General features: G+C 42.2%; 2 protein-coding genes across 3 annotated transcripts in view; one reads left to right on the top strand and one right to left on the bottom strand.

The window, feature by feature from the left end:
- Positions 1 to 4,101: 4,101 nt before the first annotated feature.
- On the bottom strand, positions 4,102 to 9,188 carry mief2.L (mitochondrial elongation factor 2 L homeolog). 2 transcript variants are annotated; one of them, XM_018236619.2, is made up of 4 exons: positions 8,958 to 9,188; positions 7,953 to 8,106; positions 7,644 to 7,830; positions 4,102 to 6,939 (listed from the first exon to the last, which is right to left on the bottom strand). In XM_018236619.2, exons 2-4 carry the CDS (start codon positions 8,097 to 8,099, stop codon positions 5,888 to 5,890), a joined length of 1,386 nt encoding a protein of 461 aa, XP_018092108.1. In that variant the 5' UTR covers positions 8,100 to 8,106; positions 8,958 to 9,188; the 3' UTR covers positions 4,102 to 5,887. The 2 variants fall into 2 exon arrangements, with proteins under 2 accessions (XP_018092108.1, XP_018092107.1); XM_018236618.2 differs by lacking the exon at positions 8,958 to 9,188 and adding an exon at positions 8,892 to 8,952.
- Positions 9,189 to 12,272: 3,084 nt separating this feature from the next.
- flii.L (FLII actin remodeling protein L homeolog) overlaps positions 12,273 to 18,679 on the top strand; it is a 28,414-nt gene continuing 22,007 nt past the window's right edge. Inside the window, exon 1 of the mRNA XM_018236617.2 lies at positions 12,273 to 12,418. Coding sequence (XP_018092106.1) covers positions 12,356 to 12,418 — 63 coding nt within the window. The 5' untranslated portion in view covers positions 12,273 to 12,355. The remainder of the gene's footprint in view (positions 12,419 to 18,679) is intronic.

Below are 18,679 nucleotides of genomic sequence, written 5' to 3'. Positions count from 1 at the left end.
ATGAACTGGAAATTATAAAAATCTAATTTTCTAATTGAATAAGAGTTTTAAAAAGACGATTCGAGTTTTTTCTCCAACAAGATCGAATGTCAGGAAGGCTGCAAATAACTCCAAATTGATCCCTGGACGTCTCCCATTGACTTAAAACAGCAATTCAGTAGGTTTTATGTGGTGAATAGTCGAATTTGAGTTCTTAAAGGACCAGAGTATGTTGAATGTTGAAATCAAATCAAACTCAAATCAAATTTGGATAACTCCCTAGCCGAATTTTACAGTTTTGGCCAAAAAAAACCTCGAAAATTCAACCCTTGATAAATCTGCAAAAAAAATGTTATATCAAAAGATACAAGTCCCAAGGCTTTCCATAAGTAAAAATAAATCATTTATTAGTATTCATGTTAAAGTTAGATACATACTGAACCCAACATGGCCCACCTTTATGCGTTTCGTACCCTCCAGCACTTAGTCATAGTCACATCCAGCATGTTCCAAACAGAATTTAAACCCTGTTAACCCCACCCTATTACCATCAAAAGTTGATGGGGGATTAACCCTATTTTCTTTAAACAGTTCCAAAAACTGCCTTTGTGGGGCATTCGTATCCTATGTATCATATACTGTAAATTGATAAATCTGCCCCATAATGTCATGAATTGAAGGCACATGTCTATAAAAGCTACATCAGAAGAGGGGTCCCTGCCATGGGGAGTGACAACAAATGTATCGGGAATAAGTGGGTTACCCCACTGGCCTATAAAAAACGGGGGGGGGGGATTGATCAATGCACATTCCCTGGGCCCGGGTTTAGAAGTAATCCAGTATCTACACAAGTGCATGTGTTTACAAAAACAGAAGTTTTTTAGTTACACAGTTATGATCGTAAAATTGGTAACCACTAGTGATGTGCAGGCCGGCCCGATACCAGCGGGTCGGGCATATCTAGGCCGACCCCACACTCTTCTTTGCTCGCCACCGTCAAATGCCGACTTCTGGGTTTGTCTTTTATAGACGCTGCTACTGCTTGTCCCGCCCCTTTTGTGATGTCATCGGCAGCGCGGGTTAGGGTTGGGTGTGGGTTAGGGAAGTCCCGACCTGCACATCACTAGTTACCACTATACCACATCAAGGTAAACCCCATATGGTTGGCCCTAACTATTTACTGTACCTCCGGTCCCCCCAGAGGAATAACCTGTTGATTTGCAAAGAGGCACACGACTCAGGGTTACATAGAATTAAAATGTTTTAGGAAGTATCCCTATCCTGCCATGGAGAGTGCGAAAGAGAGCGGACACACCTCCTGGTGGTATCATGCCACACCCCTGAACCCAAAAACAGGAGCCCTGCGGGAGATGTCATAGCCATATAAATAGCACCCATATAAAGAGCACCCCATATTAATAGCACCCCATATGTAAAGCACCCCATATAAATATCACCCAAATAAATATCACCCCATATAAAGAGCACCCCATATAAAAAGCACCCCATATAAATAGCACCCATATAAAGAGCATTCCATATAAAGAGCACCCCATATACATAGCACCCCATATAAATAGCACCCCATATGTAAAGCACCCATATAAATAGCACCCATATAAATAGCACCCCATATGTAAAGCACCCATATAAATAGCACCCATATAAAGAACACCCCATATAAAAAGCACCCATATAAATAGCACCCCATATCTAAAGCACCCATGTATACAGCACCCATATAAATAGCACCCATATAAAGAGCACCCCATATGTAAAGCACCCATATAAATAGTACCCATATACATAGCACCCCATATAAATAGCATATATAAACCATATACAGTAAATCTTATTGTTACATTTTGGATTTCTCATTGAAACAAGGGGCAAGGACATGGAGACCCCTGGCCCAGACGAAGCAATGAGGCTTGATAATGTTATGTGTGACCAAATAGTCCCTGTTTTGGTAGAGGACATTTTAGCATACCTCCCAACTGTCTCGTTTTTCGCGGGACAGTCCAGATTTTAACAGCTCATCCCGCAGTCCCAGATTGATATTGAAATGTTCAGCGTTTGTTTCTCTTTGATCTCCTGCACTGAACAGCCAGAACAAGATACAGAGTTTCGGGAATGTAATTAAATACATTTGGCAGAGCCCAGAATATGCGGCAGCTGCACATAGATACATTTGTAACTATTTCAGATAAAAAAATATACAATTGTAACTATTTAAAGGGATACTGTCATGGGAATTGTTTTTTTTCTTTCCAAACGCACCAGTTAAAGCGCTGCTCCAGCAGAATTCTGCCACTGAAATCTCTCAAAAGAGCAAACAGTTTTTTGTTTTTTTTTTAAATATTTAATTTTTTATTAATTTTCTTTAAATACAGTAGGGAATTCAAAAATGGTTTAACATAGAGGCAGCTGCATGCTTCTTGTCATTGTTTTATCTACATAGTAAAACATACAGCTTGATCTCTTTGGGCTGACCATTTCCCTTGAAGATCTGTTCTATCCTTAAAGGGATACTGTCACTGATTTTCAAAATGAATCAGTTAATAGTGCTACTCTAGCAGAATTCTGCACTGAAATCCATTTCTCAAAAGAGCAAACAGATTTTTTTATATTTTGAAATCTGACATGGAGCTAGACATTTTGTCAATTTCCCAGCTGTCCCTAGTCATGTGACTTGTGCTCCGATAAACTTCAGTCACTCTTTACTGCTGTACTGCAAGTTATAGTGGATATCACCCCCTCCCATTTCCTCCCCAGCAGCCAAACAAAAGAACAATGGGAAGGTAACCAGATAGCTGGCCCTGGTAAAAAAAAAAAATGATAAAAAAATATTTTATGTTTTTTAAGACCTGTGAGTGTGGATCTTATGTGATGGATTGTGTTATATATATATATATTATATATATATAAAATATAATACACAAGTTTTAGTGAGTCATGAGGACAAAAAAATGACATCACTACTCACTGTTTATCAGGATAAAATACACAAAAGCCATGAATATCTTGTAAATGATATCCTTATAAACGGTGACTAGTGATGTCATCAGTTATAAACGGTGAGTCGTGATGTCATTTCTGAAATAAAGTGAAAAAATACATCACTACTCACTGTTTATAACTGATGACATCAGAACACACAGTTTATAACGATATAATTTACAAGATATTCATGGCTTTAGTGTATTATATAGTGAATAAAGTACCCCCTCTTGTAAAATATAAGGATATTATAAGTCACCAAGGAGTTTCATGACCATATAAAACACAAGGCCGAAAACCAAGTGTTTTTATACAGGTTATGGAACTCCGAGGTAACTTATAATATCCTCATATTTTGCAACTGCGGGTACTTTATTTATTATAATACACAAGTTTCAGTGAGTCATGTGACAGAAATGACATCAGAACTCACCGTTTATAACTGATGACATCAGAACTCACCGTTTATAAGGATATAATTTACAGGATATTCATGGCTTTTGTGTATTATATCCTTATCATTTACAAGAGGGGGTACTTTATTCACTATATATATATATTTTTATTATGTATCCGCTAAGTGAACATTATCCACGTCATACTCTCCTGCCCCACAGACTTAAAGGACACACTGATTAAAGATACATGAGCAAATCTATGGAGCTAATGCAGATATAAAAGTTATTTGGGGAGCTGCATTCAGCCCACGAGCCTCCAAGTTGGCTACATCAGTGTTACAATATGCCTAGTCCAATGACAACATGATTAAAGCGATGGTTCACCTTCAAGTTAACTTTTAGTATGTTACAGAATGGCTTCAATTGGTCTTCATTTTTATAGCATTTGCCTTTTTCTTCTGACTCTTTTCAGCTTTCAAATGTGGGGTCACTGACCTCATCTAAAAACAAATGCTCTGTAAGGCTATACATTTATTGTTACTTTTTATTATTTAGGCCTCTCCTATTCATATTCCAGTCTCATATTCAAATGAATGCAGGGTTGCTAGGGTTATTTGGAGCCGAGCAACCAGATAGCTCAAACTGAAAACTGGAGCAGTGTGGAATAAAAACAGATCTATGCACCATGCTGCCGCAGAGAGAGGCTAACAAACATCACTCAGTCTTCCAAAATAAGATGTTTTATTATTACAATTCACTTTTTTATTTTAAAAAAAATACAGAATTTGAAGCAGCATTCACAGTCCTATGCCCGTGGCACGGTACAGCTGTGCTATATACTTTCTCTGTTCAGCTGTATATCCCTACCCTGTCTGCAGAATACGAGTGTTTGGTATTTTGCTTGGCATCTTATTCACACATAAAAGGGTTGTTACCGGCAAACTGGTAACATTCTAACAGGGGGATGGGTACAGCCAATCAAAATCCGGGTGGGGGGGTAAAGTGCCGCCTAGGTTAAAAATACAAAGACATAATTGCTTTATTTAACTTAAAAGGTGCATTTCTTATTAACAAGAAGGTGCGAAGTCCAGTTTAATCCCAGTAGGTTTGTGCAGATCCAGTAAGAATACTTCCTATAGTAAAGATAAAGAGGGGCTCAATTAATATTATAGGTGCTAAATTAGTAACCAATCAACAGCAAGTGCTAATCAGTCAGGGAATGAAATCAAGAGATTTGATTGGTTGCTGCAGGTATGAGCACTGGTTTCATTGAGCACCTGTAATAGCAAATAAGCCCCAGAACATCAGCCTTCCCAAAAGTTAACTTTAAAGGGCTACAGTCCCAGTGTCCGACTTGTGACAAACAAAATAAAAACGAGAGAGATCTGTGGTACCTATAGCTGCCCATATCCCCCCCAAAAAAGTCCTGTATTACCTATAGCTGTCTGTATTCCTCCCACTAGTAAACTGCCCCGACCCTAACCCACCCTCTTTCCATTCGCGCCTGCGCAACCCCCGACTCTCGGCTTCTTTTTATAGACCCGCGCTGACCAGCCCCGCTGACGACATCACAAAGGGGCGGGGCCAGCAGGGGCGCAGCTATAAAGCCGGAAGCCAGCATTTGATGGTGGCCATCCGCAAAGAAGAGTGCGAGGTTGGCCTAAACCCACCGACCCGCGGGTATCGGGCGGCCCACACATCACTACCCCCACAAGAAATCCTGTTTCAATTTAAAAAAAAAAACATTTGTATTTATATCACTTGTAAGTGAAATGAATGCTCGCTGGGGGCAATGTTACCCTATCATCTATCAGGGTCAACACAAATAATCTCAGTAGTATCCCTGGCACAGCGCACAGCAGGGTCCAGTAAGCAACTTGATGCAGGTGAGGGATGGAGTATTATGGCACGGAACTGACCATGGCATTGGCACAAGTGATGGCAAGCTGGTGATTACATTTGGCAGCGAATCAGAGACTAACTGATCTAGGAAACAGTATTTCAACTGTGTACTGATACCAGCCCTTTAAATCACAGTGCTGGACTCCTCCCTTGCACGCTGAGTGGAGTAACACGTTAATGGAAGGCGCTCTGCAGATTACACACATGGGCAGAACACGTTAATGGAAGGCGCTCTGCAGATTACACACATGGGCAGAACACGTTAATTGAAGGCACTCTGCAGATCACACACAAGCAGAACACGTTAATGGAAGGCGCTCTGCAGATTACACACATGGGCAGAACACGTTAATTGAAGGCGCTCTGCAGATTACACACATGGGCAGAACACGTTAATGGAAGGCACTCTGCAGATCACACACAAGCAGAACACGTTAATGGAAGGCGCTCTGCAGATTACACACATGGGCAGAACACGTTAAGACGACATGAAACGACCCCATCGTAAGTAGTGAAATCAAACTCAGATCCTGATGACTCCGACACCTTCCTGGTATCCATCAGGGCCTCTTCAAAGCCAACATAGATTGTAATGATTCAAGCACATCTCATCTATTTAACAGGTCGTCGGGCTCTGAAAATACTTGGTACAGGCCGTACCCCAGTTCGTCGATGTCCTCGGCCCTCAGAGAAGAAAACAAGTTTAATTTGTCGTTGAAATAAGAAGGAAGGAAACCTTTATCCAAGGAACCAATCAGCTCCTCTAGTACTCGAAGGAATCTGTCAGCCAGAGCGGTCTCTGTCCAATCAGATGACTCTGTGCTGAGGTGTAAGAGGGTGTGTCTGAGGTGGGTGGAGTTGAGATGAGATAGGGAAGGACAGTCTCTACAGACACCCTTTAGTATCTGGAAGCACTTTAGCCTGATGCCCGAATCAGAATTGTCCAGTTCCTGAAGGCGGGAAACTTCCTCCTTGTAGAAACTCTGCTGCCAAAGGTTATCGGCGGGGGCTCCGGCGCAGCAATGAGCGAGAAAGTCGCCATCTTTAATGACGGCCATCGGTAGGATCCTAATGATCATGTGAAAGTAGGGGTGCACTACCTCCAGCTTGAGTTCATCAGTGGCTATGTTTGGTTTAATGGTACAGTCCAGCACTGTTCCTATTGCCTGCCAGTTGATGGAGCCGACTACTGTCTTGTGCAAGGACTGTACCATGGTCTGGGATGAGAGGTAGGCACCCACCAGAAACCTGTCCCAGGGGCTACTCCCCCGTGCCGTGTATTCTAGGTCAGTCCTCTTCACCATGCAGAAGTTTGGGTCGCTGAGAATAGTTTGCTGTCCTGGAATGACGCACCACAGATCCGACTCCAGAACCAAAGGAATTATCAGGCAGGCGTGATCCAAACACGACACGGGGAGTCTGTCACCCAAAGAACCGCCAAGCTGCAAAGCAAGGAAGGGAATCTCAGGGAGCTTGGCGCGTAGAAACTCCTGCAGCTCTTTCTTTATTTCCAGCAGCAGCTGTCTGGCCTCCTCCATCTGCGCTTCAGGGACACTGGCATGATGAGCGTGATAGTTCAGCAGCCGCTCTTGCAGAGTGAAGCAAATGGGAATCTTCTTAATCTCATCGGGGGCTTTAACCTGCGATGTGCCAGCAGCCTCTGTAGGCATGAACAGAAATAGATGAAAATTGAATAGAAGTGCGTGCGAATAACAGTCCCCTTAAGTTTGCTCATAGTCTGTACAGAGAGATCCCATAAAACTATGGCAGCATAGGTATTCCCCTGTACTAAGCACAATTCTGCAGAAACAGCCCCCTAAGTTTGCTCATAGTCTGTACAGAGAGATCCCATAAAACTATATGGCAGCATAGGTATTCCCTGTACTAAGCACAATTTTTCAGGAACAGTTCCCTAAGTTTGCTCATAGTCTGTACAGAGAGATCCCATAAAACTATGGCAGCATAGGTATTCCCTGTACTAAGCACAATTCTGCAGGAACAGTCCCCAAAGTTTGCTCATAGTCTGTACAGAGAGATAACATAAAACTATGGCAGCATAGGTATTCCTCTGTACTAAGCACAATTCAGCAGGAACAGCCCCTAAATTTGCTCATAGTCTGTACAAAGAGATAACATAAAACTATGGCAGCATAGGTATTCCCTGTACTAAGCACACACAGAGCCACTATATTGGAAAGATACTTAGAATTACATTTGCAATAGGCAAAATTAATTTTTTTTGGTTAAGTCCCCTTTAAGCTCCCAAAATCTTTTAGTAAAGGTCAGTATGATACGGTCCATAAAGGTCCACCAAGAAAAGAATGAGTCGTTTCAGACAATATAAAACGCTATAATGGATCTGACCTGGCATTGGCTGGCTGGGATCTGGCAGTGATAAAGGAGTGCAATGATGCCTGAGTTCCTCCTTCCTTCGGAGTGCTGGCGAGGCTTTCTGTAGCAGAGCCTCTTTCCAGCTCTCCTCTATGGATTTCTGCTCAGCTTTCTCCTCTGCTTCTTTGTCGCTGGGGGGTGAAGTCGCTCGATCAATCAGCTGCAAAAAAAAAACAAAAAGGCACAAAACTTACTATATAATGTGTAATAATAATAATAATATTATAGGAAGTCACAGTATGGGAAACAATACAGAGAATAAAGCAGGAAATCTCTACTCACCCGTTTAACAATGAGCGTGGCTATACCGAGAATTGCAGCTCCTCCCACACCCAGCACCAGCCTGGCATTGGCCAACAAAAAGTCAACCATGGTTCCAATACCATCGCCGGATTTCTTTCCTTTCTTCTGGAGCTGCAGCTCTGCCATCTTCACCCTGCACAGGGAGGTAGGGACATGGATAAAGGAAACAGTACAGCACCCACAGGTCTTATAAAACAAATGTATTTAACTAAGGGCCCTAAAAGTGTTTATTTTGTCAATGGTTTAATAACTCTCTCCCATCCCGTCCTGCTAAAGAAACCCTTGATTTTATTGATTGTATGTGAAGGTGCCACCTGATGTTTTATGGAAGATAAAATCGGGTGGGAAAGATCACAGGAGACATCTCCAGACTTTCTGGATTCAGACCCAGGCTTGTGTACACAATATATAAGAGGTCTCACAGGCAACCCCAGACAGCCCAAGGAGGGGGGGACAGGCGACCCCGGCAGCCCAAGGAGGGGGGGACAGGCGACCCCGGCAGCCCAAGGAGGGGGGGACAGGCGACCCCGGCAGCCCAAGGAGGGGGGGACAGGCGACCCCGGCAGCCCAAGGAGGGGGGACAGGCGACCCCGGCAGCCCAAGGAGGGGGGGACAGGCGACCCCGGCAGCCCAAGGAGGGGGGGACAGGCGACCCCGGCAGCCCAAGGAGGGGGGGACAGGCGACCCCGGCAGCCCAAGGAGGGGGGACAGGCGACCCCGGCAGCCCAAGGAGGGGGGACAGGCGACCCCTGGGGAAATGAGGAAAGAGAAGTAACTATGGAAGAAAAGTAAGAATGGTTGCTCATCTATAACTTCCCTCAGTTTGTGTCCCACACATCAATCCCAGTATCAACCTCGGTAATTGTCATTTAGGGATCAGTTACCCACACATCATTCCTCCTACTAATGGAGTCTGACCTGTTAGCAACATCGAGAAACATGATAAACTCCTGATAAATATGTCTGTTCCCAGCCGCAACTCACCTCAACACGGCTAGGCCGCCGCTCCTCACCAACTAATATCCCGGACTTCACAAGTTCAGCCCTTTTGCCCAATCCGAAAGAGCCTTCCAAAGCATCGGCCAATCGGGAGGCTTAGCATCTCACTCTACCAATCAGCGGTGATGGGTTGACAGTTTTCAGCCAATCATATATCGCTCTGTTAAAAACAAACTCTGGAGGAAAAAAAACTCGACCTAGAATAGTGCGAACAACCAATCAGCGTGCCGCTACGATACAGTCCGGATACACGTCACGACGTCGTTCCCCGGAAGTAAGAGGTTCTATTTAACTCTTGGGCTGCTGGAAGGACTTGCGTGTTAAAACATAAATTGCGAGGCTTGTTGGAAGCGGCTCTCTCTGTATAGCAAGGCACCACTCCTGAGAGGTCACGTGACGTTGTAATGTCACTACTACAGCAATCCTTGAAAAGCCAAAGAACGTCTCCTTTAGGTTTTGTTTTAATATGTGAAAGAATGGCTAATTCTAAGCAGCTTTCCAATTGGTCTTCATTATTTTGTTTTTTGTTGTTGTTTTTTTTAAAATTATTTGCCTTTTTCGTCTGATTCTTTCCACCTTTCAAATGGGAGGTCACTGACCCCATCTAAATAACAAATGCTCTGTAAGGCTACAAATGTATTGTTATTGCTGCTTTTTATTACTCCTCTTTCTATTCAGGCTTCTCCTATTCATATTCCAGTCTCTTATTCATATTGATGCATGGTTACTAGGGGAATTTAGACCCTAGCAACCAGATTGCTGAAATTGCCAACTGAAGAGCTGCTGAATAAAAAGCTAAATAACTCAAAAACTGCAAATAATAAAAAATGAAAACCAATTGCAAATTTTTCAGAAAATCACTCTCTACATCATACTAACAGTTAACTCTGCCATGAACATCCCTTTTAAGTCCCCAATTCTAAGCAACTTTTCAAGTGGTCTTCATTATTTATATTTTTTTCAAGTGTTTTTTTTATTTGCCTTTTTCTTCTGATTCATTCCACCTTTCAAATAGGGGTCACTGACCCCATCTAAAAACAAATGCTCTGTAAGGCTACAGATGTATTGTTATTGTTACTTTTTATTACTCTTCTTTCTGTTCTGACCCACCCCTATTAATATTCCATATTCTTTTTTTTAGGAATGCACCAAATCCAGGATTCGGTTCGGGATTAGACCGGGATTCGGCCTTTTTCAGCAGGATTCGCATTCGGCCGAATCCTTCTGCCCGGCCGAACCGAATCTGGATTTAGGATGTAACCAGGACAGTGAGAAGTATTCACCCCAATTAATCCCAAAGCTCAGCCACACACCCACTGCTCTAAGCCCCAGAGTTGGGAACAGCTACCACAGGACAACTAGAGATAGAGTGATATGGAGTGAAAGCTTCTAGAACAAGGGATCATGCAGCAGTGGGTGCGATTGTTTTGATCCAATGATAAAATGTAACAAAGTCCCCACTAATTATGATGGTTCATATTTAATAAAGAAAAAAGAACGTGCTGGTTACATTTTTTATAGACGCGGGTTATGGATGCAGGAATAAACCCATAATTATATACTCAAGAGCTATGAATAACCTGCAATTTGTATTCATAGTGACAGTTTTTATTGTTATCATCCGTTATAATCCCTGCTTACTGATGTCACGTGTCATGTGATTCACTCAAATGTGTGTTATGAATAATAATGTCCCATCTGTTGTAAAATATGCAAACAGAATAAAATAAGGGTACATTATCCCTTATAATACACGAGTGATACTCAGAGTTCCCTGTATAACTCAGCCTGCAGCCTTGTGTCTTTATATGGTCACAGAACCCCTCAGTGACTTCTAATATCCTTATCATTTACAGTAGGGGGTACATTATCCCTTATAATACACGAGTGATACTCAGAGTTCCCTGTATAACTCAGCCTGCAGCCTTGTGTCTTTATATGGTCACAGAACCCCTCAGTGACTTCTAATATCCTTATCATTTACAGTAGGGGGTACATTATCCCTTATAATACATGAGTGATACTCAGAGTTCCCTGTATAACTCAGCCTGCAGCCTTGTCCCTTTATATGGTCACAGAACAACCCCTCAGTGACTTCTAATATCCTTATCATTTACAGTAGGGGGTACATTATCCCTTATAATACATGAGTGATACTCAGAGATCCCTGTATAACTCAGCCTGCAGCCTTGTGCCTTTATATGGTCACAGAACCCATACCTCCCAACTGTCCCTTTGTCGGAGGGACAGTCCCTCTTTTGACAGCTCAACCCGCAGTCCCTCATTTGTACTGGAAAGTCCCTCTTTTCTCTGCATTGAACAGCCAGAAAAAGAAACAAAGTTTCTCACTTAATTGGTTTTTAGCAGAGAGCCCAGAACAGCTAACAGGTGCAAATAAGATACTTTGTAACAATTTTGAGACACAAAAACACAGTTTAGATAAGGATAAATATTTCAAACTTTCATAACCTGCCAAATTTTGTAATTAGGGGGTGTGGCCACAGAAAGGGGTGTGGTCAAAAAAATGCTGCGCTACGTGCTGAAAACAGTTTTTTGTCCCTCTTTTTATTTCTAAAATGTTGGGAGGTATGACAGAACCCCTCAGTGACTTCTAATATCCTTATCATTTACAGTAGGGGGTATATTATCCCTTATAATACATGAGTGATACTCAGAGTTCCCTGTATAACTCAGCCTGCAGCCTTGTGCCTTTATATGGTCACAGAACCCCTCAGTGACTTCTAATATCCTTATCATTTACAGTAGGGGTTACATTATCCCTTATAATACATGAGTGATACTCAGAGTTCCCTGTATAACTCAGCCTGCAGCTTTGTGCCTTTATATGGTCACAGAACCCCTCAGTGACTTCTAATATCCTTATCATTTACAGTAGGGGGTATATTATCCCTTATAATATATAATATGCAGGACAAATTTGGGTGACAGAAAAGCAAGTGGGAAGTCTAGACTCTTGTTCTCAAGAACTTCCAATCTAAAAGCTATTTTAAATGTTCCAGCATTGGAAGCTGCACAAAAGTCCTGTCACGTGACTGACAAGCGTCACTGACTGATGAGATAACTAAGCCTTTAATAAGGTCCTGTACTGGCACAATTCGGCCGGATCTGACACTTTGTCGCACCTCTCTGACCTGCGGCCTCTACTCCTTGTGTCAGTGCCTGTGTTTGGTTTCTGGCGAGGGAAGGGTAAAGAAGGCGTGGCCGGACAGTCCATTCTGCGTTGGGGTTGGTTGTCGATTAGCTTTGACTGAAGGGCGTGGTCCCTCAAGTTTGTCTGTCCGGAGGGGGCGTGTCCTAGAAGCTTCCTGCTGCTATCTATAGCCAGTGCCCTAATCAGACAGAGAACAGCCGGGCACTGGGACATGGCGGCTACCGGGGTACTGCCCTTCATCAGAGGGGTAGATTTGAGCGGCAATGACTTTAAGGTAAGGGGGTAAAGTGGGGCAATACGGTGGGGCTGAGGACTATACCATTCCTGGGGGGCCTAGAGGGACAAGCAGAAGGAGGTGGAAAGTTCCTTTTCAAATGGAATCTCCCACACCCTCAACCTGTACCTGAAGTCCCTTAGTAGCTGCCTGAGACTTACACAGGATTCTGATACTTACAGTTCAAGTAGTACAGAGGGAAAGCTGCTACAAGTCTGTCTGAGCTCATCTCCTGAACTCAATAGGCCAGGCCGAGCCCATGAGTATTGTGTAGCCCCTCTATTACATTGAGAAACTCATGTTATGCCTTAGACCAGGTATTGGGACAATCCCATTGTGTTACTATCCCAGAAGTGATTGCAGTGACACCTAGTCCAAGTACCATTGGCTTATACTATTCTGTATTTCAGTCAACGTCACCAGCTTGTTATCATGTCATTATAGCACAGAATAGAGTCATCGGTCAGACCCTGTGTTTGTATGGGGGGAGGGGAGCTTGCAAGACAGGTGTAACTTTACTCTAGGACGGTATCCCATAGCAACCAATCAGCAGTTTGCTCTAATCGGGAAACTAATTAAAGTGCCAGACCACACCGGTGTAAAGGGACATCTGTTTGGTAAATACCCCCGCCCCTCTGTTGTACTGGATATATTTAGCCCTATACACTGTGCAGAGCACCGCCATCCAAAATCTGGCCACGCCCCTCTGAGTGTTACAGTTATGAATATATTTATATTAGTCCTTACAGGCAGTTCTTGGTGTATCTGTCCCATCCACTGTTTACTTTCACGCTGGGTACCCCAAGAACTGCAATGTCTGATGGTGCCGCTGTTCAGCTCTGCCTTTACGGGTCAGGACACTCAGGCAGATTCGGGGAGAAATCTCTTCTTCCGGGCGACTAATCTCCCCCAACTGCCTTCGTGCCGGCTAAAATGTAAATCGCCGGCAGGATGGCGCTCGGAGCAAAATTGCCTCACGAGAAAACTTCGGGACAACCTCGGAAAATGAATCGCTCAGAGTGCCATCCCGATTTTCATTTTAGCTGGCGGGAAGGCAGTTGGGGGAGATTAGTCTCCCCAAAGAAGAGAAGATTTGTCAACGGGCGACTAATCTCTCCAAATCTGCCTGTGTGCCCTGACCCTAAAAGGTCTTGTGTAAAGGCTAAATAAACCCCCAAATCATAAAAAAAAACTGTTTATCTTCTATGTACAGTGTCTCTTTAATGCTCATAGTTGGACCAAGGAGCTCGGGCACCCAATGGAACCTTGAAACCCGGTCCCGGTGATTTTGTCCAGGATCCACATTACAAGGGTGCCTGCGAGTAAATTGTGCTATAAGTGAGGACGGGTTGTTTAAAGAGAGGATTTTATAGCTCTTAAAAGGGATGTAAACCAACATTTTTGAAAGGTGCTGGAATTTTAAACAATATCATTCATTACACATTTCAATTTAACATCCTCTGCACTGCTGGTTCTGGCTATTAAACAGTCAAAGTCACTACTCTCTTCCAGACAGGGCTCCCAATTCCCACAATGTCTTGCTTGCTTCCTCACATTTCTGTAATTCAGCTGGCTTACGTAAACATTGTTTCAAGTAGTCTGAACCAGCAGTGCAGAGGAAAGCTTTCATTGACCTACATGTAATTTCATGCTTTTATTTATAGGTTTACATCCCCTTTAATTAAAATAAGCAGTGAGGCTAGAGCCGTGTGGGTGATTCATATCAGATACAGCATGCAGGATGAGGAGCACCACGCAGTATGACTACTGTATGGGGCGTGGGAGTGTCACAGCTACAGTCAGGCTCATTTATGAAAGGTGCACATTGTGAGAAGTTCAATTTCTGGATTGCCATGATTTTAACCACAATGCCAGAGTTCCAGTGTACAATACCCAAGATGCACCGATTTTGATGCAAAAGAAGCATCTTAAAGTCGTTGTTCACCTTTAAATTAACTTTTAGTATGATGTTGTAATTTTATTATTTGTGGGGTTTGAGTTATTTAGCTTTTTATTCAGCAGCTCTCCAGTTTGTAACTTCAGCAATCTGGTTGCTAGGGTCCAAATTACCCTAGCAACCATGCATTGATTTGAACAAGAGACTGGAATGTGAATATGAGAGGCCTGAATAGAAAGAGGAGTAATAAAAAGTAGCAATAACGATAAGGTGGTTATTTACTAAACCTCAACATGTTTTTTTGTTTTTTTTTTTTTACAAAAACTTTATTCGAGATTTATTATACCCCGATGCTGCAAAAACCCAAATCGGAAAACCCTCCATCTCAGACCTGTTGAGGTCCTGTATAAGTCAACCAAAGAGGCACCTATCCCAATTTGAAGATATAGTGGTTTGCGGTGGTTTTAGCCCGATACTCTGAAAAATTTGGGGGTTTCAGGCAAAAAAACCCCGAAAAAAAGATTTGGGGTTTCTCACAATCCAATGAATTCAGGTTATTTTATTAATAAATAAGCTAAAGTTGGGCATGGGAGTTTGGTCGTGGTTTTTTTAATATAAAATATGAGATAAATTTGGATTTTAGTAATTAACCTCCTAAGGGCAGAGACACATGTGAAGAATCGGGGAGATTTATTCGCCCGGCGACAAATCGCCTCTTCTTTGGGCAACTTCTGGCGACTTTGGAAAATGAAGCGCTCCGAGTGCCATCCCGCCAATGATTTAGATTCTAGACAGCGGGAAGGCAGTTCGGGGAGATTAGTCACTCGAAGAAGAGGCGATTTGTCGCCGGGCAACTAATCTCCCAGAGTGTCTCTGCCCTAAATGTGTTGGCTTACAGAGCATTTGTTTCTTAGATGGGGTCAGTGACCCCATTTGAAAGCTGGAAAGAGTCAAAAGAAGGCAAATTAACCTAAAGGTGAACCACCCCTTTAGTAAGTGCTTTGGCTATTCATTCTTGTTAGAAGTGCTTCAGGCAATATATAGTGAATAAAGTACCCACTCTTGTAAAATATAAGGATATTATAAGTTACCGAGGAGTTTCATGACCATATAAAAACACGAGGCCGAAGGACGAGTGGTTTTTATACAGGTGATGGAACTCTTAGGTAACTTCTAATATCCTTATATTTTGCAACTGGGGGTAATTTATTTACTATTATACACACGTTTCAGCGAGTCATGTGATAGAAATGACATCAGAACTCACTGTTTATAAGGATATAATTTAGAAGATATTCATAGCTTTTGTGTATTATATTGCAATATCCCGCCAATTCTATCTCCTTGATATGGACTTGCAGCTGGGCTCATCCCACTGATATGTACATACAGATATGCATGCCGGCTGTGTTCTTTGTACCTACCAAACTCTGCCCTTATGTATGAATGTGACTGACGTGCAGCAGGGTTTCCCATCCCCCAGCAGCCACTTGCTGGCTATAATAAAAATAACTGGGATGCAGTGTAGTACAGGTACGGGATCCATTATCCAGAAAGCTCAGAATAACAGAAATGCTGTCTCCCATTTTATCCAAATAATCCGAATTTGTAAACTAAGATATAATTAATCCTTGGAGGCAAAACCAGCCTATTGGCTTATTTAATGTTTCCTCAATTTTTTTTAGTAGACTTAAGACATGAATATCCCTTATCCAGAAAGCCCCAGAGCATTATGGATAACAGGTTCCGTAACTGAACAGCAGTGCTGCTACAGTATCTGTCTGGCTGCTTCTATTCTCCGCACTGCTGCTTCTCACACCTGAAACAATGTAGCAGAAGCCAGCTGATATAATAGACCCGGAGGAGGAGAACTGAACTGCTACCTTGTTTCAAGAGTCAGGCTGAGAGAGAACGGAAAGCTTTTAATAAATGGATATTGGAAAGTTGCTTAGAGTGATATCTTCTATCATTATGTAAAAAAGAAAATAGTTTGAGTTCCCCTTTAATATTCTCATTGTATTTTTAGCAGGCTTATGGCTAGTAAGGGCTATGCACAAAATATGCTTTCTCCCATCTCTAAAATTAGCCGTGATGTTGATGACAGGGCCGGGGTGCTTGGGGATGTTTGTGGCACCACCCCTCCTTTGAGTCATCCCTCTCTCCGCACATTTTCCATTGCGACTTTAACAACATATTCAGTGTTCCAGGCCTGTGTATCTTGGTGTCTTGCCTAAAGCAATTGCTGGTTTGGGTTGAGTCAGTGTTTTGTTTTTTTTAAAATCTCAGATTGTCATGTTAAAGGGATACTGTCATGGGAAAAAACTTTTTTTTTCAAAATGAATCAGTTAATAGTGCTGCTCCAGCAGAATTCTGCACTGAATCCATTTCTCAAAAGAGCAAACAGATTTTTTTTATATTCAATTTTGAAATCTGACATGGGGCTAGACATATTGTCAATTTCCCAGCTGCCCCAAGTCATGTGACTTTTGCTCTGATAATCTTCAATCACTCTTTACTGCTGTACTGCAAGTTGGAGTGATATCACCCCCCCCCAGCAGCCAAACAAAAGAACAATGGGAAGGTAACCAGATAGCAGCTCCCTAACACAAGATAACAGCTGCCTGGTAGATCTAAGAACAACACACAATAGTAAAAACCCATGTCCCACTGAGATACATTCAGTTACATTGAGAAGGAAAAACAGCAGCCTGCCAGAAAGCATTTCTCTCCTAAAGTGCAGGCACAAGTCACATGACCAGGGGCAGCTGGGAAATTGACAATATGTCTAGCCCCATGTAATATTTTAAAATTGAATATAAAAAAAATGTGTTTGCTCTTGGAAATGGATTTCAGCGCAGAATTCTGCTGGAGTAGCACTATTAACTGATTCATTTTGAATTTTTTTTCCCCATGACAGTATCCCTTAAAAGGGGTTGTTCACCTTTAAACTACCCTCTAGCATGATTTAGAGGATGATTTTCTGAGACAATTTGCAATTGGTTTTTATTATTTGTGGTTTTTGAGTTATTTTCGCTTTTTATTTAGCAGCTCTCCAGTTTGCAATTTCAGCAATCTGGTTGCTAGGGTCCAAATTACCTTAGCAACCATGCATTGATTTGAATAAGAGACTGGAATATGAATAGGAGAGGCCCGAATAGAAAGATGAGCAATAAAAAGTAACAATAAATCTGTAGCCTTACAGAGCATTTGTTTTTAGATGGGGTCAGTGACCCCCATTTGAAGACTGGAAAGAGTCAGATGAAGAAAATATATACATTTAAAAAAAAAAAAAAAAACTAGAAAAAATATAAAATGAAGGCCAATTGAAAAATTGCTTAGATTTGATCATTCTATAACATACTAAAACTTAACTTAACTACTCTTAGGCTGAAATAAATGGCTTTGGGCAGTGGCACACAGGGAGATTCTGCATAATGGTGTGTGGGCTTGTTGGGCAGTTCTGGGCCAGCTCTTTGCTTTCTGGGTGGATAATAGGCCAGGCTCCTCCCCAGACCTCAATAATGAACTGCTATGAGTTTTATCCTCATGCTGGCCCCGCCCCCTCTTCAGTTACATCACAGGTAGGTGGGTCAGATGCAGGTATACAAGTTATTTTTTACAGTTTTTTCCAAAATCTAAGCGTAAAGTTGAATGTCTCTGGTGTTTGAGTCTGGCAGCTCAGTAATTCAGGTGCAGATTCTGAACTTACAATATCAGGTCATAGACGCCATATCAGGTCATTTTGCCTGGTCATGTGCTTTCAGAAAGAGTTTCAGAAAAGTTTATCAGAGCACAAGTCACATGACTGGGGGCTCCTGTGAAACGGACAATATGTCTAGCTCCATCTCAGATTTCAAAATTAAATATAAAAAAATCAGTTTGATTTTGAAAAATGGATTTCAGTGCAGAATTCGGAGTTTAAATTTGAATGTCTCTGTCTCTAGTGTTTGAGTCTGCCAGCTCAATAATGCAGGTGCAGACTCTGAACTGTTACAATTTTACAACATTTAGTTGATCCATTTCTCAGCAGCATCTCTGGGGTATTAGTTACTATTGTATCAATTCTAACAGCTGCCTGTAATGAAACCCAGAGATTCTGCTCAGCAGGGACAAAGATAAGAAATGTAGCAACTAAATGTATCCATTTAGAATGTTTACAGGTTCAGCGACCCCCCCCCCAGAGCAGCTTTAGAAGGTGAAACATGACATTTTACACTTCAATATTCGAAAATAGTAATTGGAAAAAGTCTTTATTTCGGGTAAACTGAAAACAACTAGGTGTTTGAAGGTGAACAACCCCTTTAAGTAATGAAAGGGTGATTCATGGCAATTTGCTGCCTGCCGAACTGGAAATCACAGGCAGA

Source organism: Xenopus laevis, chromosome 9_10L (genome assembly GCF_017654675.1).
Source record: "Xenopus laevis strain J_2021 chromosome 9_10L, Xenopus_laevis_v10.1, whole genome shotgun sequence".
NCBI classification, from domain to species: Eukaryota; Metazoa; Chordata; class Amphibia; order Anura; family Pipidae; genus Xenopus; species Xenopus laevis.
This window is presented reverse-complemented; position numbering and strand designations above follow the sequence as displayed.

What these genes read in the sequence shown, in the direction of transcription:
- mief2.L (XM_018236618.2), bottom strand. Translation starts at nt 8,914, where the DNA reads ATGTTTCTCGATGTTGCTAACAG. An exon ending in TTTCTCGATGTTGCTAACAG is followed by an intron (nt 8,107 to 8,891) that starts GTCAGACTCCAT and finishes CTCCCTGTGCAG; the next exon opens with GGTGAAGATGGCAGAGCTGC. An exon ending in CCACGCTCATTGTTAAACGG is followed by an intron (nt 7,831 to 7,952) that starts GTGAGTAGAGAT and finishes TTTTTTTTGCAG; the next exon opens with CTGATTGATCGAGCGACTTC.